This window comes from Kogia breviceps, chromosome X (assembly GCF_026419965.1).
Source record: "Kogia breviceps isolate mKogBre1 chromosome X, mKogBre1 haplotype 1, whole genome shotgun sequence".
NCBI lineage: Eukaryota > Metazoa > Chordata > Mammalia > Artiodactyla > Physeteridae > Kogia > Kogia breviceps.
Window position 1 is genome coordinate 123,135,179 of NC_081330.1, and position 22,922 is coordinate 123,158,100.

Genomic DNA, 22,922 nt, shown 5'->3' on the forward strand with positions numbered 1-22,922 from the left:
CCACCAGGGGGGCAGACATCAGAAGCAAGAAGAACTACAACCCTGTAGGCTGTGGAACACAAAACACAATCACAGCATGTTAGACAAAATGAGAGAAGCAGAGGATTATGTCCCAGATGAAGGAACAAGATAAAAACCCCAGAAGAACAACTACATGAAGTGGAGATAGGCTATCTACCCGAAAAAGAATGCAGAGTAATGACAGTAAAGTTGATCCAAGATCTCAGAAAAAGAATGGAAGCACAACAGCAAAGGATACCATAAACAAGACCAAAAGACAACCCTCAGACTGGGAGAAAATATTTGCAAATGAAGCAACTGACAAAGGATTAATTTCCAAAATTTATAAGCAACTCATGCAGCTCAATAACAAAAAAACAAACAACCCAATCCAAAAATGGGCAGAAGAACTAAATAGACATTTCTCCAAAGAAGATATACAGATTGCTAACAAACACATGAAAGAATGCTCAACCTCATTAATCATTAGAGAAATGCAAATCAAAACTACAATGAGATATCATCTCACACCGGTCAGATTGGCCATCATCAAAAACTCTAGAAACAATAAATGCTGGAGAGGGTGTGGAGAAAAGGGAACCCTCTTGCACTGCTGGTGGGAATGTAAATTGATACAGCCGCTATGGAGAACAGTATGGAGGTTCCTTAAAAAACTACAAATAGAACTACCATACGACCCAGCAATCCCACTACTGGGCATATACCCTGAGAAAAACCATAATTCAGAAAGACTCATGTACCAAAATGTTCATTGCAGCTCTATTTACAATAGCCAGGACATGGAAGCAACCTAAGTGTCCATCAACAGATGAATGGATAAAGAAGATGTGGCACATATATACAATGGAATATTACTCAGCCATAAAAAGAAATGAAACTGAGTTATTTATAATGAGGTGGATGGACCTGGAGTCTGTCATACAGAGTGAAGTAAGTCAAAAGGAGAAAAACAAATACCGTATGCTAACACATATATATGGACTGTAAGGGAAAAAAAAAATGTCATGAAGAGATTAGTGGTAGGACGGGAATAAAACACAGACTTACTCGAGCATGGACTTGAGGATATGGGGAGGGGGAAGGGTGGGCTGAGACGAAGTGAGAGAGTGGCAGGGACATATACACACTATCAAATGTAAATTAGATAGCTAGTGGGAAGCTGCTGCATAGCACAGGGAGATCACCTCTGTGCTTTGTGACCACCTAGAGGGGTGGGATAGGGAGGGTGGGAGAGAGGGTGATGCAAGAGGGAAGAGATATGGGAACATATGTATATGTATAACTGATTCAGTTTGTTGTAAAGGAAAAACTAACACACTATTGTAAAACAATTATACTCCAATAAAGATGTTAAAAAAAAAAAAGAATGGAAGCACAGACGGAGAAGATACAAGAAATGTTTATTAAAGAGCTAGAAGATCTAAAGAAAAAACAAACACAGATGAACAGTATAACTGAAATGAAAAATACACTAGAAGGAATCAATAGCAGAATAAATGAGGCAGAAGAACAGATGAGCTGGAAGACAGAATGGTGGAAATCACTGCCATGAAACAGAATAGAGAAAAAACAACAAAAAGAAATGAGGACATTCTAAGAGACCTCTGTGACAACATTAAATGCACCAACATTCACATTAAAGGGGTGCCAGAAGGACGAGAGGGAAAGGACCTGAGAAAATGTTTGAAGAGATAATAGCTGAAAACTTCCCTAATATGGGAAAGGAAATAATGACCCATGTCCAGGAAGTGCAGAGAATCCCATGCAGGATAAACCCAAGGAGGAACACCCCGAGACACATATTAATAAAGCTGACAAAAGTTAAACACAAAGGAAAAATATTAAAAGCAGTAAATAACATACAAGGGAACTCCCAGAAGGTTATCAGCTGATTTTTCAGCAGAAACTCTGCAGCCCAGAAGGGAGTGGCATGATATATTTAAAGATATGAAAGGGAAAAACCTACAACCAAGATTACTCTATCCAGCAAGGATCTCATTCAGATTCAACGGAGAAATCACATTACAGATAAGCAAAAGCTAAGAGAATTCAGCACCAGCAGACCAGCTTTGCAACAAATGCTAAAGGAACTTCTCTAGATGGGGAAAAAAAAGCCACAATTAGAAACAAGAATATTATGAATGGAAAAGCTCACTGGTAAAGGCAAACTAACAGTAAAGGTAGGAAATAATCCACACACAAATATGCGATCAAAACCATCAATCATGAGAAGAGGGAAGTACAAATGCAGGATATTGGAAATGCATTTGAAATTAAAAGACCAGCAACTTAAAACAATCTTATTTGTATATAGACTGCTATATCAAAACATGGTAACTGCAAACCAAAAATCTTCAATAGACACACAAAAAGGAAAAAGGGGGCTTCCTTGGTGGCGCAGTGGTTGAGAGTCCGCCTGCGGATGCAGGGGACACGGGTTCGTGCCCCGGTTCGGGAGGATCCCACATGCCGCGGAGCGGCTGGGCCCGTGAGCCATGGCCACTGGGCCTGTGCGTCCGGAGCCTGTGCTCCGCAACGGGAGAGTCTACAGCAGTGAGAGGCCCGCGTACCACCAAAAAAAAAAAAAAAAAAAAAGGAAAAAGGAATCCAAACACAACACTAAAGTAAGTCATCAAATCACGAGAGAACAAAAGAGGAAGGGGAGAAAAAAGACGTACAAAAATAAACGGAAAATATAATTAACAAAATGGCATGAAGAAGGGAATTCCATGACAGTCGAGTGCATAGGAGTTGCTGCTTTCACTGCCATGGCCTGGGTTCAATCCCTGGTTGGGGAACTAAGATCCTGCAAGTCATGCAGCATGGGCAAAAAAATAAAAAATGGCAATAAGAACAGACATACAGATAATTACCTTAAATGTAAATGGATTAAATGCTCAAACCAAAAGACAGAGACTGGCTGAATGGATACAAACCCATATATATGCTGTCTATAAGAGACCCACTTCAAATCTAGGGACATACAGACTGAAAGTGAGGGGACTGAAAAAGGTATTCCATGCAAATGGAAAGCAAAAGAAAGCTGGAGCGCCAATACTTGTATCAGACAAAATACACTTTAAAGACTATTACAAGAGACAAAGAAGGACACTACATAATGATCAAGGGATCAGTCAAAGAAGAAGATATAACAATTGTAAATATATATGCACCCAACTTAGGAGCACCTCAACACATAAGGCAAATGTTAACAGATATAAAAGGAGAAACTGACAGTAACTCAATAATCATGGGGGACTTGTAACACCTCACATCAATGGACAGATCATCCAGACAGAAAATCAATAAGGAAACAGAGGCCTTAAATGACACATTAGACCAGATAGACTTAACTGATATTTATAGAGCATTCCATCCAAAAGCAGCATATTCTTCTCAAGTACACAGGGAACATTCTCCAGGATTGATCACATGCTGGACCACAAAGTGAGCCTTGGTAAATTTAAGAAAACTGAAATCATATCAACAATCTTCTCCGATCACAATGCTATGAGACAGACATCAACTACAAGAAAAAAAAAACTTTAAAAACACAAACACGTGGAAGTTAAACAATATGCTAATAAACAACCAATGGATCACTGAATGAATCAACGAGGAAATAAAAAAATACCTAGAGACAATGACAATGAAAACACAAAGATCCAAAACCTATGGGAAGCGGCAAAGCAATTCTAAGAAGGAAGTTTACAGCAATACAATCTTACCTTAATGAAACAAGAAAAATCGCAAAGGAACAACCTAACCTTACCCCTAAAGCAACTAGAAAGAGAAGAACAAACAAAACCCAAAGCTAACAGAAGGAAACAAATCATAAAGATCAGAGCAGAAATAAATGAAATAGAGATGAAGACAACAACAGAAAAGATCAATGAAACTAAAAGACAGTTCTTTGAGAAAATAAACAAAATTGATAAATATTTAGCCAGATTCATCAAGAAAAAAAAGGGAGAGGGCTCAGATAAATAAAATTAGAAATGAAAAAGCAGAAACTACAACAAACACCACAGAAATACAAAGGATCACAAGAGACTATTACAAGCAACTATATGCCAATAAAACGGACAACCTAGAAGAAATGGACAAATTCTTAGAAACGTATAATCTCCGAAGAATGAATCAGGAAGAAACAGAAAATATAAACAGACCAATCACAAGTACTGAAATGGAAACTGTGACTTTAAAATTCCCAAGAGGGCTTCCCTGGTGGCGCAGTGGTTGAGAGTCCGCCTGCCGATGCAGGGGACATGGGTTCGTGCCCCGGTCTGGGAAGATCCCACATGCTGTGGAGCGGCTGGGCCCGTGAGCCATGGCCGCTGAGCCTGCGCATCAGGCTCTGCAACGGGAGAAGCCACAACAGTGAGAGGCCCGGGTACGCAAACAAACAAACAAACAAACAAACAAAATTCCCAAGAAACAAAACTCCAGGACCAAATGGCTTCATAGGTGAATTCTACAAAACATTTAGAGAAGAGGTAACACCTATCCTTCTGAAACTATTCCAAAATACTGCACAGGAAGAAACACTCCCAAACTCATTCTATGAGGCCACCATCATCCTGGTACCAAAACCAGACAAAGATATCACAAAAAGAAAATTATAGGTCAATATCACTGATGAACATTGATGTAAAACTCCTCAACAAAATACTAGCAAACTGAATCCAACAGTACGTTAAAAGGATCATACACCAAGATCAAGTAGGATTTATCCAAAGGGATGCAAGGATTTTTAATATCCACAAATCAATAAGTGTGATACACCAAATTGACAAACCGAAGAAAACCATAGCATCATCTCAATAGATGCAGAAAAAGCTTCTGACAAAATTCAACACCCATTTATGATAAAAAACTCTCCAGAAGGTGGGCATAAAGGGAACATACCTCAACATAATAAAAGGCATTTATGACAAACCTACAGCTAACATCATACTCAATGGTGAAAAGCTGAAAGCATTACCTCTAAGATCAGGAACAAGACAAGGGTGTGCACTCTCACCACTTTTATACAACATTGCTGTGTACAGGACTTCCAAAACTATCAGAGAAGATATAAAAGGAATCCAAAATGGAAAAGAAGTAAAACTGTCACTGTTTGCAGATGACATGATACTATACATAGAAAATCCTAAAGATGCTACCAGAAAACTTACTAGAGCTCATCCATGAATTCAGTAAAGGTGCAGGATACAAAATTAATAAACAGAAATCTCTTGCATCCCTATACACTAACAATGAAAGATCAGAAAGAGAAATTAAGGAAACAATCCCATTTACCATTACATCAAAAAGAATAAAATACCTAGGAATAAACCTACGTAAGGAAGCAAAAGACCTGTACTCTGAAAACTATAAGACGCTGATAAAAGAAACTGAAGATGACACAAACAGATGGAAAGATATACCATGTTTTTGGACTGGAAGAATCAATACTGTCAAAATGATTACACTACCCTAGGCAATCTACAGCTTCAATGTAATTCATATCAAATTACCAATGGTATTTTTCACAGAAGTAGAAGAGAAAATTTAAAAATTTGTATGGATACACAAAAGACCCCAAATATCCAAAGCAATCTGGAGACTATACTACAAAGCTACAGTAATCAAAACATTATGGTACTGGCACAAAAAGAGAAATATAGATCAATGCAACAGGACAGGAAGTCCAGAAATAAACACACCAACTTATGGTCAACTAAACTAGGACAAAGGAGGCAAGACACTCTCTTGAGTAAATGGTGCTGGGAAAACTGGACAGCTACATGTAAAAGACCGAAATTAGAACACTCTCTAACACCATACACAAAAGTAAACTCAAAATGGATCAAAGACCTAAATGTAAGACCAGACACGATAAAACTCTTAGAAGAAAACATAGGCAGAACACTCTCTGACATAAACTGCAGCAATATCTTTTTTGTTCCACCACCTAGAGTAATAAAAATGAAAATAAAAATAAAGAAATGGGACCTTATTAAATTTACAAGCTTTTGCACAGCAAAGGAAACCATAAACAAAACAAAGACAACCCACAGATTGGGAGAAAATATTTGTAAACAAAGCAACCAATAAGGGATTAATGTCCAAAACATACAAACAGCTCATGCAGTTAAAAAGAAAAAAACAAAAAAACCCAATCCAATCAAAAAACGGGCATAAGATCTAAATAGACATTTCTCCAAAGAAGATATACAGATGGCCAAGAAGTACATTAAAAGATGGTCAACATAACTAATTATTAGAGAAATGCAAATCAAAACTACAATGAGGTTATCAGCTCACACTGGTCAGAATCACCATAATTTAAAAAAAAAATTTACAAACCATAAATGCTGGAGAAGATGTGGAGAAAAGGGAACCTTCCTGCACTGTTGGTGGGAATGAAAGTTGGTACAACCATTATGGAGAATAGTATGGAGGTTCCTTAAAAAACTAAAAATAGAAACTACCATATGATCCAGCAATCCCACTTCCTGGGCATATATCCAGAGAAAACCATAATTTAAAAAGATACCTGTACCCCAACGTTCACTGCAGCACTATTTGCAATAGCCAAGACATGGAAGCAACCTGAACGCCCAAGAGAGGAATGGATAAAGAAGATGTGGTATATATATATAATGGAATATTACTCAGCCATAAAAAGAAAGAATTAATGCCATTTGCAGCAACATGGATGGACTGAGAGATGATCATACTAAGTGAAATCAGACAGAGAAAGACAAGTATCACATGATATCACTTATATGTGGAATCTAATAAAAAAAAGATACAAATGAATTTATTTACAAAACAGAAACAGACTCACAGATCTCGAAATCAAACTTACGGTTACCAAAGGGGAAACATGGGGGTAGTGATACATTAGGAGATTGGGATTAACATATATACACTACTATATATAAAATAGATAAGTAACAAGGACCTACTGTATAGAACAGGGAACTCTACTCAACACTGTAACATATGGGAAAAGAATCTGAAAAAGAATGAATATTTACGTATATATATGTATAACTGATTCACTTGGCTGTACACCTGAAACTTACACAACATTTTAAAGTAACTATACTCCAATAAAAGTTAAAAAAAAAAAAAGACAGAAATAATTGGATGTTTAAGGGGGAAGAAAAAGAAACATTTTCAGCCATCTTTAATGACAATTATTCAGTAATAATAGACTTTTCATTTGGTTTTTCAGATGTCTGGGAATCAAGATACTCGTAACCAGTTTAAGGTACAATTTGGCTGAAGAAATAATTGTGCATGTTTGTATAGGAAAAATTCAATTTTCTGTTACCCCCACCCCACCCAGTTTCTCTTGCAGTGAGATGAAGTGTGTTGGGAGTTCTGTGGAGGATTATGTTGAGTTCTGATAGTCTGGAAACAGAATCTCAGACCTAAGGATAATATTTATGTAATCCTTTAAAATCAATCTGAGTCTCAGATCATAAGTGTTGTCTAGGGACTTTGAACTATTTCTTCTTTTCTTTTTTCCTTTTTTTTTTTAAAAAAAAATTTATTTATTTATTTATTTTTGGGGGCTGTGTTGGGTCTTTGTTTCTGTGCGAGGGCTTTCTCCAGTTGCACTGAGCCGGGGCCACTCTTCATTGCGGTGCATGGGCCTCTCACTGTTGCGGCCTCTCACTGTGGAGCATGCCTCCAGGTGCGCAGGCTCAGTAGTTGTGGCTCACGGGCCCAGATGCTCTGCAGCATGTGGGATCTGCCCAGACCAGGGCTCAAACCCATGTCCCCTGCATCATCAGGCAGACTCTCAACCACTGCGCCACCAGGGAAGCCCCCTTTTGTTTCCTTTTTTTTTTTTTTTTTTTTTTTTTTTGCGGTACGCGGGCCTCTCACCGCTGTGGCCTCTCCCATCGCGGAGCACAGGCTCCGGACACACAGGCTCAGCAGCCATGGCTCATGGACCCAGCCACTCCACAGCATGTGGGATCTTCCCGGACCAGGGCACGAACCCGTTTCCCCTGCATTGGCAGGCGGACTCTCAACCACTGCGCTACCAGGGAAGCCCTATTTCCTTTTTAAAATCTTCTTTAGCTGGTTGCCCAAAGCTGCTGAGAACTTTCTGTATAACACACCATCCTCACGGAGAGTAAGAGTAAACTGTGGTTCAGATATTTTATTCAGTTGCTAAGAGATGATCTTTGATAGGTTCCAGATGTATTGTACAAATAAAAGATGTACTGTAAAAATAAAAGATTGATAACTCCCCCCAAAAAATATTGGTTCAACTTTTTTATAATGAAAGAAAACAAAGAAAAGCACACACCAAAACTTTTCATTTTGCTAGTCCTTTGGTTCTAGTTGAATACAATTTTGCCAGTACAAAGTAGATTTTAAAAATCAAATAATTGAAATATTAATCAAATTAACCCAAAGCATACCAAATCCATAGGTTTCACAGTTTATTTTAAAAAGTCATTATCCAAATATGTTTCATTGTCATGGAGTATTAAAAATTTAACACATATCTACTTACTCCTGGTCTCTTCTAAGTAGTAAGATCATTTCCAAAAAATGGAAATGACAGTATATATTACCTTTTAAATTAAAAACTGTTCAACAGTAAACAACAAAAGCAAACTAAAGACACATCAAAAGGAAATTAAATAACTTATGGTTATTCCTTAAACAATTCATGGTTCATCTCTAGACACTGGAATACTATGCCGCCATAAACAAGAGTAAGGCAGCTTATCACATATTGATTTAGAATGATCTGTAAGATGTGAAGAAAAAAGCAGGATACACAACAGTGTATAAATATACTACTTTTTAAAAAACAGATGGGAGGGAGAAAGAATTATATATATACTATAGTTGCTTATATATATTGCACATTTACTATAGTTGCTTATATGGGTAACAAAGATCCCTGGAAATAAAAATTAGAAATTAAACTAGGGAGGGGAATAGTGTGGTCGGCATAGCAGTCCAAAGACTTTTCACTGAATACTTGTTTCTGAATACATTTACTCCATAGGTTTCAGTTTAGAACCATGTAAAGACATGACCTATTCACAAATAAAAATTTAACAACTCGAAAACTTAAATAAAAAGTGTCTGTAACACTGCTTGCTATTTTAGGGTATCCATGATTTTTCTCAGGACTGTAAGATATTGCTTTTCCTTTTTCCTTGAGGCAAGAATACAGCCTCATGTGCCATGACCCAGTCTTACTTTAGAAGCAGGTTTCAAGTACTGTACTTACAGTTCCGCCCATGTGAAGAGGCAGGTATTCTACACTGACATAGTCTTGGACGTCATTTTTACTTGTAAACTTCAACAAACTCACTGCTTCTGGACCAAGCCAGGATTTCACAATTTTGAAAGCAGCTGAAGAAAAAACAGTTACTTCATTAAATTCTTTTCACTCTCTTTCTCGATTTACTTACTGTATGTGCTAACCCACGTCCTCTGAAATTAGTTCAGGCTAAAATCTGTTAATATGTATTTTTCCAAGGCAAAGTACTTAACTCACATTCTCTAATCTCTGTAGGCATCTACATCTTGACTGTCCCTTGTGGGTTTCAAATGTTCCAGGAAGATTCAGGAAGATTAAATTATCCTGATGTTCATTAATAAACCTATCAGGGTTTTGGCCTCTATACAAATCCATCAATGATCCCAACAACTAAGATTTCCAGACAATGAATCAAACGGCATTGTGATTCACTAATATGTACAATAGTATGAGAAGAGTCGTTTGCCTTATGCCTCTCTGATAAACCCCCAATCTGAAAAACCTTCTCAAATGAGAAGTCAGGAAGAGAAAAAAGCAGGCTTCTTCATTATGCATGAGCCAGACCCAGACTTTCCATCCTAAGCCTAAACTTCTGTGTCTTTCTCCCAAGCCCTGCAGCTTAGAACTGTGACGATCTTATACAATCTGCAAGAATAAACTGTTATCAAACACAGCTGTTTAGTAATTACAATTTTGTTCTGTCATGCCATTCTGATTTATACTTAAACTTTTAAACCTCGTTTCCATCATGACTTTCTAAGCACATTGTAAAGGAATTAAAAGAGAAATCCAGCATTAAATTTTCAAAAGCGTCAATAAAAAAAATCAGGAAATAAAACAGCATGATAAAGATTAAACAGTAGTTCAGAAAATTGCATTTTTACTTTGGCTAATTATGCTTAAAATTTTTTTACATAACATTTACATTTTCATTAATTTCAATTTAAAAAGTCTGAGTTGACATGTTTGAAGCTATGCTACTTGAATTAACTGAAGTGCAAAATCTGACTTTTTATAACAGCTTTATGGAGATAAAACTTACATACCATAAAATTCACCCTTTTAAAGTATACACATCAATGGTTTTTATTTAGTATATTCACAGAGTTGTGTAACCCATCACCACTATCTAATTTTAGAACACTGTCATCACACCGAAAAGAAATCTGCACCCACTGGCAATCTCTCCTTATCCTCCCTTCTCCCATTCCCTGGCAACCACTAATCTAGTTTCTGTCTTTATGGATTTGCCCATTTTGTATAAATGGAATCATGCAACATGTGTTTTTTTTTTTTTTCATACTGGCTTTGTTCACTCAGCATGTTGAGGTTCATCTGTGATGGAGCATGTATCAATTGATGAACTTTGGATTGTTTCCACTTTTCACTATTATGAATAATGCTACCATGAACATTTGTGTACAACTCTTTGTGTAGACATATATTTTCAATTCTCTTGGGGATATACCTAGGAGTGGAATTGCTGGGTCATATGGTAATTCTATGTTTAATGTTTTCAGGAACTGCCAAACTGTTTTTCCACAGTGGCTGCACCATTTAACATTCTCACCAGCAATGTATGAGGGTTCCAATTTCTCCACATCATTATCAACACTTGTTACTTTAGTCTGTCTTTTTGATTACAGTCATCCTAGTAGGTGTGAAATAGTATCTCATTTGGTTTTTACTTGCATTTCTCTAATGACGTTGAGCATCTTTTATGTATTTATTGCCCATTTGCATATCTTGTTTGGAAAAATGTCTATTAAAGTCTTTCACCCTTTTTAATTTGGCCATTTGTCATTTTATTGTTGCATTATAAAAGTTATTTACGTATTCTAGACCTAAGTCCCTCATCAGATGTCTTATTCGTAAATATTTTCTTCCATTCTGAGAGTTATCTTTTTACCTTCTTGATGCTGTCCCTTGAGGTACAAAAGTTTTCAATTTTAACGAAGTACAATATATCTATTCTTTTGTTGCTTGTGCTTTCTTGGTGTCATACCTAAGAAACCACTGCCTACTCCAAAGTCATATAGATTTACTCCTATGTTTTTTTCTAAGAGTTTTATAATTTTAACTCTGACCCATTTTGAGTTAATTTCTGTATATGATGGAAGGTAGAGGTCCAACATCATTCTTTTGAATGTGGATATTCACTTGTCTCAGTACCATTTATTAAAAAGACTAGGGCTTCCCTGGTGGCGCAGTGGTTGAGAGTCCGCCTGCCAATGCAGGGGACACGGGTTCATGCCCCAGTCCGGGAAGATCCCACATGCCGCAGAGCCGCTACGCCCGTGAGCCATGGCCACTGAGCCTGCGCGTCCGGAGCCCGTGCTCCGCAACGGGAGAGGCCACGATAGTGAGAGGCCCGTGTACCGCAAAAAACCAAACCAAACAAAACAAAAAAAACAAAAAAACCCACTAATCATTCTCCACCTAATTATCTGGGCACCACTGTTAACAAATCAATCATAAATGTTAGGGTTTATTTCTGGACTTTCAATTCTGTTTTACTGATCTATGTGTCTATTCTGATGTCCACACCACAACATCTTAATTACTATAGCTTTGTAGTGAGTTTTTAAACCAAGACGTACAGGACCTCCCTGGTGGTCCGGTCGTTAAGAACCTATCTTGCAATGCAAGGGACGCTGGTTCAACCCCTGGTTAGGGAACTAAGATCCCACATGCTGCAGGGCGACTAAGCCCACACATCACAACTAGAGAGCCCGTATGCTGCAACTACAAAGCCCATGCACTCTGGAGCCGGCGCACCACAACTAGGGAGAAGCCTGTGCACTGCAACAAAGAGCCCATGCACTGCAATGAGAACAAAAGATCCTGTGTGCCTCAACTAAGACCCAACCCAGCCAAAAATAAAAAAATCAAGAGGTGTGAGTCCTTCCATTTCACTGTTCTTTTTCAAGATTATTTTTACTACTCTGGGTCTCTTGCATTTCCATATGAATTTAAGGACAAACTTGTCAATTTCTGTAAAAAAAAAAAAAAAAAAGAAAAAGAAAAAAAAGTGGGGGAGGCAGTTGGGATTTTGACAGGGACTGCATTGAATCTTAGCAATATTAGGTCTTCTAATCTACGAACGAGAGATGAGTATTTACTTAGGTCTCGAATTTCCTTCGCTGGTGTTTTATAGTTTTCAGCATGAGTCTTTAACTTCTTTTATTATTTCTAAGTATTTTGCTCTTTGTGATGCTACTATAAATGGAATTGTTTCATGTCATTTTTGTATTATTGATTGCCAGTGTACAGAAATACAACTCGTTTTGTGTATTGACTTTGTATCCTGCCACCTTGCTGAACTCATTTATGAGTTCTAATAGGCTTTTGTATTCCTTAAAATTTTCCATATAGAAGATGTCACCTGCATATATAGATAGTATGACTTCTTCTTTTCCAATCTGGATGCTTTTTATTTCTTTTTCTTGCCAAAGTGCCCTGGCAATTTAAGTGGTAAGAGCTGACAACCTTATCTTGTTCCTGATCTTACGGGGAAAATATTCATTCGTTTACTGCTAAGTACGATGTTAGTTGTGGGTTTTCATAGATGTTGGTTTTACATAGATGCCCGTTATCGGGGTGAGGAAATTCTCTTCTGTGAAAAATTATCTTTACCCAAAGAAAGGTCTGGCCTTTACCCTCAGCTTCTGGAGGTAACCTTCATGCGTGTTGGAATGTCTTTGTTTCCCTAGGGACCCTGAGTCACACTGGAACAATACAATTTAGGGTAGGGGCTTTGGGTCACACAGTATCTGCAGACCTCTGGAGAGACTGGAGAATGAGATGAACCATGTGATAAACTGGGCAGGCCTAGGAAATGGAGCCTCAATAAAAACTCTGAACAATGAGGTTTGGGTGAGCTTCCCTGTTTGAAAATACTTCATGAGCATTGTCACATATTGATGATGGGAAAGTAACACACTCCACATTTGGTACCTTCCTGAATTCTACCATATTTTTTTTTTTTTTTTTTTTTTAGCCTTGACTGACTTTAATCTGAATTGTTTCCTGGTAATAAACCATAACTGTGAGTACAATAGCTTTCAGTGAGTTCTGTGAATGATTCTAGTAAACCTGAGGGTAGTTTTGGAAACCCCTTGAACTTACAATTAATGTCATAAGTGAGGGTAGTCGTGTGTGAACCACTGTGATCCAACTAACTTTGCAGTTGTCCCAACTCTCTGCACCTTCTATTCCTAGTTTCTTGGGTGCTTTTATCAGGAGAGTGTAGTGGATTTTGTCAAATACTTTTTGTGTCTATTAAGATGATCATGTGGTTTTTTTCTTTAGTCTATTAATATGTTGGATAACTGGTTGATTTTCATATGTTGAACCAACTTTGCACTTCTGAGATAAATCCCACTTGATCATAGTATACAATCCTTTTTATATGCTGCTAGATTCAGTTTGTTACTTTATTGAGGGCTGGCCCATTTATATTCATAAGGGATATTAGTCTGATATTAGTTTTCTTTTTCTGTGATGTTTGTTATTAGAGATATACTTGCCTCATAAAATGAGTTGGGAAGTGTCTTCTATTTTTTGGAAGAGTTTGAGAAGAATTGGTGTTGATTCTTCTTTATATGTTTAGTAGAATTTACTAGTGAAGCCATTTGGGGTCTTAGCTTTTCTTTGTGAGAAATTTTTTGATTACTAATTCAATTTCTTTTGTTATACTTCTATTCAGAATCTTGAGTCCATTTCGATAGTTTGTGTCTTTCTAGGAACTTGCCCATTTCATCTAGGTTGTCTAATTTCTTGGCACACAACTCTTCACAGTATTCCCTTATAATCCTTTACATTTCTGTAAGGTCAGTAGTAATGTCTCTTCTTTCATTCCTGATTTTAATAACTTGACTCTTTTTTTCTTCATCAGTTTAGCTAAAGTTTTGTCAATTTTGTTGAACTTTTCAAAGAACCGAGTTTTGATTTCATTGATTTTCTCTACTGCTTTTTATGTAACAATTGATTAGCAAACACAAATGAAAATGCACATTCTGAAAATAACATTAAATATACAACCAAATCCAAGTTGGTAAAGAATGTTTTTCAATGGTTTAATTTTTTTTTTTTTTTTTTTTGTCAAAAAAATATACCATGACTGTCCTAAGGATTATGTGACTATAGAGATTTGGACTAGATTTTAGATTCATCCCATTTTCTTCCTCAACACCTGAAGCCCATGAGAGAACCTAGCCAAGGTCTGCATTCTGTGACATATCCCATCTGTAGATGACAAACAGGCTTCTGGCTATAGTTTTACCTGAATGACTGAACATTTTAAAACTGTTTTTAGACAAGACTAATGGGTATCCCCAGAGCCTGGGGGTATGTTAGCCCAGTTTGCTTAGGAACAGCCTTTGCGTGTTCTAGCTCTAGCCTGTTAACATTACACACCAAACACAATAACGTTCTTTGTTAAACAACCACAGAAATACAGCTAAATTGGCAAAGAAAAAAAAATCAGACGTTTTATGTTAGAAAAGTATAAGTAATATACTCACCGTTCATTATCCAAGGCATATCAAAGATCACCATTTTTGCTGAAAGATGAAAAAAAATTCATTGTCTGTGACTGAGTACCACAACAGTAGTCACTTATACCTGGCCTAAAAAAAACTAGTGATCTACATGTATCTAAAAACTGAGATGGATGACTCAGTTTTAATTCCATAAAATGTGAGTGGTGCTAGAACTAAACTGACTTCTCACAATGGTACGGGGCTCACCTAGGAGGATGGCTTGTGTGAAATGAATAATGTACTATCACTGCCCTTTGGCAAATAGCGTGTTCTTTTATTCATTTATTGCTTTTGTTGTTTGCAGAAAGGTACCAAAAAAAATAGTAAGTGGGTAAGTAGAAACTCTGGATGTGGCATGTCATATTAGTGCTAAAGTCCACTGAGCTTTAAAATGATTTCAATGTCTAATTTATGGCTTCAATTCTAGTTTTCTAGATATTATATTGTTAAACCCACTCTGACAGTTGCCCATTTTTAATAAATCATTATGCTTTAAGAAACAAAAATTATTTCAACTTTTCTTAATATTATGAGCTTCAGGAAGCCAATAATTCCAAAGTATACAGAAATTTTATTTGTATACTTAGATGAAGATATTAAGCAGCCCTATTAACAATTGTGAGAAAGAATCAGAACCCACAGGGGATTTTTGATAACAAATTCATTCTTCTATTCCAGATGGATCAAAACATAATTTCATTCTTCCCTGAACAGAGAACTTCCTAGAATGATTATATTAATGTAGGACAAATAATGCACATGTAAGGAACAAGGTACTTGCAAAGAGGTACCCTGGGGCTCAATACCTCAGTCTTCATCTGAGATATGCCTAAAAGGATTGTGACTCAGATTTTAAGAATATTTATATTTCATGACAAATTTTGAAACATGATCAGCTTAAGATTCTATAAAATTCAATGTCTGCAAAACATTATGTAGCTAGAATAAATACATCATCTCTAGTTATTTGGAATGACAGTGTTCAGTTCATCTTTATATAGACCCATGAATTTATTAATAGTTTTCTCAAAAAATCTTAGATGTGTTTTATAAAGTAATAGTAATATTTATGCTCTTTATAAATAGCTCTTCACAAACCCCTTTGGATACTTCAATAAACAACTGGATATTTTATTTTCATTTTGTACATGAAAGAAAAAAATCTAATAAAACAGGACAGTGATTCCCTACTGACCAATGACGGACACCACTCAGCAAGTCTTAATGAATCAGGGTTTATGCCAGATCCAGGAAGAATTCAGAAGGAACAGCAGATCCTACAGGTTCCCCAAACTAGACATTCCTTTTACCTAAAAATGTTCATGAACACTCTCTGAAGACACGAGAGCACAGGGCTAGGAGTGGCACTGATCCTCGATATCCACCATGCTTTCTGTCTGCTTCTCACATCACATTAACACTAATGTGAAAGTACATCAAAATAAAATGACTTAGGCATTTCATGCTTTAGTGTCACCTGAGTCACAAGTCCCCAAAGACGCTAAATGTGGTATTTGCCAGGGGTGTGCCCAGGCAGACCTGTGAGTTTCCATTTCTGATGTCCCTGTTGCCTCTCTTCTGTCTCTTTCACTTTCAACCCACTGGAGTTTTAAAAAATATTTGACTGTTTATGTGGAATGGCATCTTGACTTCCCTAGGGGGAAGACATCATATAAATCTATTAAGTCAAAAATGAATATATAAGATTTAGGAGTTCTTCATTCAGGTAATTAATAGAAGAGTCACAATTAAAAAACAAACTCCAAATGCCAGATTCACATGTCGTGCACACTAGTCAAGTGTTTTCTTAATGACAATTTAAAAACAGCAACTAGAGGGCTTCCCTGGCAGCGCAGTGGTTGAGAATCCGCCTGCCGATGCAGGGGACACGGGTTCATGCCCCGGTCCGGGAAGATCCCACATGCCGCAGAGCGGCTGGGCCCGTGAGCCATGGCCGCTGAGCCTGCGCGTCCGGAGCCTGTGCTCCGCAACGGGAGAGGCCACAACAGTGAGAGGCCTGCATACCACACACACACACACACACAAAACCACACAAAACAAACAAACAAAAAAAATAGCAACTAGAAACACAATGTACTTTATGAGTATTGCTTATCACACAGTATACTTTACTTACCAATATTGCTCATCTGTTTCTTGCAATGTAAGAAGTTCCAAATAATATTTAAAATTAATTTCTCAATTGAAAAATTAGTAAAAATGGGATAATCTTGGAAATAAATGTATGTTTTTACGTCTCTGTGTGTGTGTGTGATAGGATGGCATATACATAGATTATAACTTGAACTCTTAAAACTAACTGTAAAGGACAATGATTATTTATGAAAAATTTCTCCTGTACCTACTAGGATATGTACTTCAACTTCTAGGACATATTTAAGCTCTTCACCAGAAAACAATGTCTCAGGTATTAAAGTCTAAAATAATACAAAGCTCCACAATTCTTAGACGCTGTCTACGGTTTTGCTATACTGTATTTTTATAAAGGAGGAAGTTACTTACAGAGGTATTTAGGGTAATAAACCTTAAAGCAGTTGATGATGAAGCGTACAAAGTCCATGTCCTAAAAGAAAGATCATACATTTAAATCTTTAAGACTGTCCACATTAGAGTATTTTAAACTGCATATTTCTAAAGGTGATAAATTATTAAATATAAATGAGGTAATTATTAAATTCTTTTAAAATAGCTCATAAATAAATACTTATATTCCCAGGAGTTAGTTTTTAAGTCATTAAGCTACTTACAATCATCAGTCCTAAAACTGAGTTAAAGAAATTAGCTTAAACATCATTTATGTTACCCCAGACTAGTTAGAGACTTCAGGCTGCTAAGGTAATGTAGCATTATAAAACGGATCTAAAGAGGAACCCCCATAAAGAAATTCTAAAAATCTGTTGAACAATTAAAGAATTATTAGAACGAGTATATAATTTACAACCTGACTACTTGGAACAACAATATATATGCATGTTAATTCTGGGTTTTTTTTGTGTTTTGGTTTTTTTTGTGGTACTTGGGCCTCTCATCGTTGTGGCCTCTCCCGCTGCGGAGCACAGGCTCCGGACGCACAGGCCCAGTGGCCACGGCTCACGGGCCCAGCCGCTCTGCAGCACGTGGGATCCTCCCGGACCGGGGCACGAACCCACGTCCCCTGCATCGGCAGGCAGACTCTCAACCACTGCGCCACCAGGGAAGCCCGATATGTTTGTTTTTTAAACCTAATTTCTACACCTCATAATAGTCAATAAAATATATTTTATTAATCTTTTATACAACACTTAATCTGATCATATTGGCCTGCTGTATCTACTTCACTTCTAGCTTCTTTCTTCTTGTGTAGGAGCCTAGAATAAGAATTAGAGTTTTTTCATTTATATTTAAATGTTGTTCATTGACTTCAATTTTTAGGAGACACAGCTGACTATTGGTTCTACTGCACTGAATACAGCAACACGAAACTAGATTATTAGGGTTACTATTCACATGGATCATTTCATTCTGTGTGTTTCCACTGGCCACAGGCTGACTTACTGATCAGCCACCTTATAAGGACTGTAGGATGAAAGATACAACCAGGCAAACTTAAATCCATCAGTTACTCAAAGGTGAGCTACCCTAGAGATCTGAGTCTATAAAGTTATTCCTAGCATGTGAGTTGTAGCATCTTTAACTCTAATAAACTGAAAATAAGCATCCATAACTATATTATGTATTTATTATGGGATAAATCCTAGCATATAATAATACCTTTATAACTAATCATTATATCCACTGTGCACAGAGTTGAATAATTTGTAGTTAAGTAAGAGTCAAAGAAGATATCTCAAAATAACTAGTTATGTAAAGATTTGGTTACCTAGTATATGATCTGTGGCCTCCAGACTTTGCCCCAAGTCTCTGTCCAATATTCTTTTCATTTTAATTGAATAACCTTGCTTATAAAATCCCAAATTACTGCTAATTCAAGTCGATTTGATAGGATGCCACTGGTATACATGTATTAGTGGGTACTACATAAAGAAGCTCCATGAAACCCATTGCTCTGCATTCTGTGAGGATGTTTTCAAGGATGCTATTCATTATCTTCCCCTTTGAAGACCCATGAAAGACTTTTTTGGACTTCCCTGGCTGTTCAACGGTTAAGACTCCACGCTTCCAATGCAGGGGGTGCGGGTTTGATCCCTGGTAGGGGAACTAAGATTCCACGTGTGTGCAGCCAAAAAATAAAAAAATAAATCAAAAAACATGTTTTAAATTAAAGAATAAAACTTCGGAAAAAAAAACCAAGAAAGACTTTTCTTCTGGTTCAAGTATCAGCAATAGATACACTTCTCCTAAGATGCTGGTTTTAAACTATGTCCACTGAGTTATTTTATTTTATTTGTTTTATCTTTACTGGAGTATAATTGCTTTACGATGTTGTGTTCACTGAGTAATTTTAAATGATTCCATTTCTTTCAGGCAAGCTTAAAGCCAAATTATTGGCCTAACTCTAGTAAATAACCTAGTAATGAAAATAAACTTTATAAATTAAAGATAATGAAATAGTATATAAGTAGCTTGAAAAAGAATCAGCTCAATTCCTTGCCCCTGTATTTGTCAATAAAAAATATGAACAATGGGCTTCCCTGGTGGCGCAGTGGTTGAGAATCCGCCCGCCAATGCAGGGGACACGGGTTCATGCCCTGGTCCGGGAAGATCCCACATGCCGTGGAGCGGCTGGGCTCGTGAGCCGTGGCCACTGAGCCTGCGCGTCTGGAGCCTGTGCTCCGCAACGGGAGAGGCCACGACAGTGAGAGGCCCGCGTACCACAAAAAAAAAAAAAAAAAAAATTAACATTTATTTTTTATGATTCTGGGTTAATAATTAGAAAACTATCATACATAAAGGATAACAGAATCATAATTTATTATTATGCAATATTTATTTATCTAGGCATTTTGATTTAAATTTTGGGTATAAAATGGTTTATTCTGTAATCTAGAACTCATTGACATGCAAACTAGATTGAAAACATAATCCAGGGCAAATGACTCTTAGAGACAAAGAAAGATGAAAAAAAAACTTGTAGTCCCACTGCCTATAAAAACTCTAGCCTGTTTTTTGTTTTTTTAATGTCTAAGGCTTCCCTTTTGGGGGCTATATATCACTATGATATAACCCTGTCGCCCTTTTCTCTTAAAAAAAAAAAAAAAGCTATTTTCCAATATTACTACAAATTCTTTACAAACACCATTTTACATAGCTACACATACTCCATCAGTTAGATACACCATAATTCACTTCACTGTGTTGACATTTACATTTCTTCTAATTTTTCACCATTTTAAATGACACTCTGAAAAAACATTTTGATGTACACTTTTTCTATACTCAGGTTTATTTCTTTAGAATAGATTTCCAGAAGTTAGTTACCAGGCAAAGAGTATGAATACAAACACTTCAGGGATATTAACATACTTTGCCAACTGGATTTTGAAAAAGATTTCAACACTGCCCCAGGCATGTCTCCGAACGCCACTTCACTGCTACAAGAATTAGCCCAGCTTTGAGTGTTAGAGACAACAGCTCTAATAAATGCGCCAACAAATCCCCATCGCTGCTGAAGGGTTTGTAGTTAGCACTAAGGTCACAAGGGCCCAAATTAAAGACCGGTAGGTTTTATTTATTTTTAAAGCTTGGCAAAGTCACCTGAAGAAAACTGGTTTCCAAAGCTAACCAAATCAAACAGAAAGTGAACCTAAATGAACAAACAAAAAACCTCAACAAAATCACAAAGTGCTGGATGTGCAAAAATGCAGGTGAACATCTCGCCACTGCAAAACATGGCATGCGGGTAATGGTACGCTGGAGAGCATACATTATTACTGTACTCCACATTTCCTGAGTACATCACTCTGTGCCAGGCACAGGGGAGGTGCTGTATAGGGTATTATTAGCTCTGATAGAAAAGTTCACTGTTACCACATCTACTCATTACCCTGCCAGCCTCGACGTCTTCCTTCCATATCCTGTGTATCAGACAAGGAACATTTCTAGGAAATCTACAGTTTCAATGACAAATACTGAAGCATATTTAATTTTTTGCAAATCCTATTCCACGTTTGACTTTACTCACAATGCAGGGGGTGGAAATAAATCCCAAACATGACTTGGTTAGCTCTATTTTACAGGACTACTAGGTCAAGGGGGTAGTGGTAGGGAGGACAGGAGAGAGGGAGGATGCCATGATAATGATTTAGAATTAATGAAAAATGCTTACTATGCTATTTATTCCAGTCTCTGACAGGTCAAACATCACTGTTACAGGTTTCCCATTTTCTCTCTTAGCATACCGTTCCAACCAGAACGCAATAAGCTTCTTTTTGTCCAATATGGTCTTATGGTCTTTTATATGATACTTCACCCTGATCCAGACTTTAAGCAGGTCATAAGATAAAAATAAGAAAAAATATTTATGGCATTATAATATTATTTATGCATATATCATATCATTCCTTTTCCTTGACATTTGTCTTTATTTTGTTTCTCAGATTAAAAACATCTCTTCGAAATAGTATATACTTGGGAACCTCAAAGAGTAGCAGAAAGGTAAACTATTTTTCCCTCTTAGAAAATACACTTCCCCCCTTAGAAAGTAAGGGAAAAAACAGTATTTGGTAATAACCTAAAAGTACTCTACACTGTGCTTAACAAAAAACAGAGCATTAGAAAAATGTTCCGTCCAGAGGAAAAGCCCCGACAGAAGCACGATGGCGGCATGAGCGGGTGTCGTGTGTGGGGACGGAGTCTGGCAACCGTTCAGAGTGGTGGCAGCTAGGACAAAATGTGACTAGCGACAGGCGGGGCTTGAACGACTCTGCATGAAATGCTGAGGGGGTAGGGGTTGGGAGTGAACTGCGGAAGTGCTCCTGAAATCAGAGGAGGGGCTAACGTGAAGCTCTGTCAGAGGAAGAGCCGATGGCTGTGGGCTGGGAGCACAGGGAGGGCGGGTGGTGGCACGCATGCGGTTCAGCTGTGTGTTGTATTGAAGGCGGCCAAACATCAGTCCGGTGGGCAGCTGGTTGTGTACATGCATGTGGCCTGGGGACAGCCTGGGGTCACTGCTGTTGGGGGGAAGGCAGCTGAAGGTGCCAAGGTACTGGAGATCACCCAAGGAGACTGCATCAGCTGGAAAGGAAAAGAGGCCAAGACAGGAACAAAGCCTGGGAAGCACATGTGAGGTACAGGTGGAACAAGAGGAATGGGAAGGGAAGACTGAGGAGGAGCCAGCAATGGGAGGAAAATGCTACGAGTACTGTTACGACAGGAGCCGACCACGGGCCACACACAGGGTGCGCGAGGCGGGCACGACCATGCTGGAAACTGCCTTGGCAGGACATCTGCTCAGGATGGGGCTCTGACACTCCTGCTGAGTCCCAGCATTGGTACAAACCAAGTTATTCCTCTACCCCCTTTGCCCAAAATTCGGCTTGGCCCACTCAGCCACCCTTAGTGACTATCAAAAAGATTTTCCATAAAGATACTGGGTTGAAATTTAACATCAGTAAAACAGAAAGAAGATAATGACTGAGTTACATCATTTTGGCTGGGTGACGGGATGAGGCATTTGCCTTTACAGCCTACTTTAGTATAATGCAAACGGTACATTCAACTACTAAGTATCTGAAGCTTGGTCCAGCTGGACCTAACAATCGCTACTGTAGGAAACCTGACATGTGGTACATATGTAGGAAGCTCTGCCTATTATTAATTCAGCTGAGAAGGATGGCTACATCTCAAAATCCCGAAAAGCCAGTACATACATAATACTTACACAACTTGTTGCCTTCTTTGTCATAACCGTGCAGATAAATACCACCAATTTCCAATAACCACCTGGGAATGGAGGCTTCAGTCAGGTCTAAAAAGTGATAAAGTCTGATGAGTAATTGTAACTTAGAGGCCTTTTAAAAAGAAAACTTACAACATAAAGGTTACTGTTAATATAGTAGCTCTGATATAAAAAAAGATAAACTTATTAAAAAAGAAAAAGCTTATGC

General features: G+C 37.6%; 1 protein-coding gene across 2 annotated transcripts in view; it reads right to left on the reverse strand.

Moving 5' to 3' along the window:
• Nucleotides 1-22,922, reverse strand: part of MOSPD2 (motile sperm domain containing 2) — a 62,379-nt gene that overhangs the window by 22,872 nt on the left and 16,585 nt on the right. For both annotated transcript variants that reach the window (XM_059050846.2, XM_059050847.2), the window contains exons 4-8: nt 22,697-22,783; nt 21,143-21,297; nt 17,380-17,440; nt 14,839-14,877; nt 9,281-9,405 (exon numbers count right to left, since the gene is read on the reverse strand). In XM_059050846.2, the coding sequence (XP_058906829.1) occupies nt 9,281-9,405; nt 14,839-14,877; nt 17,380-17,440; nt 21,143-21,297; nt 22,697-22,783 (467 nt within the window). The remainder of the gene's footprint in view (nt 1-9,280; nt 9,406-14,838; nt 14,878-17,379; nt 17,441-21,142; nt 21,298-22,696; nt 22,784-22,922) is intronic.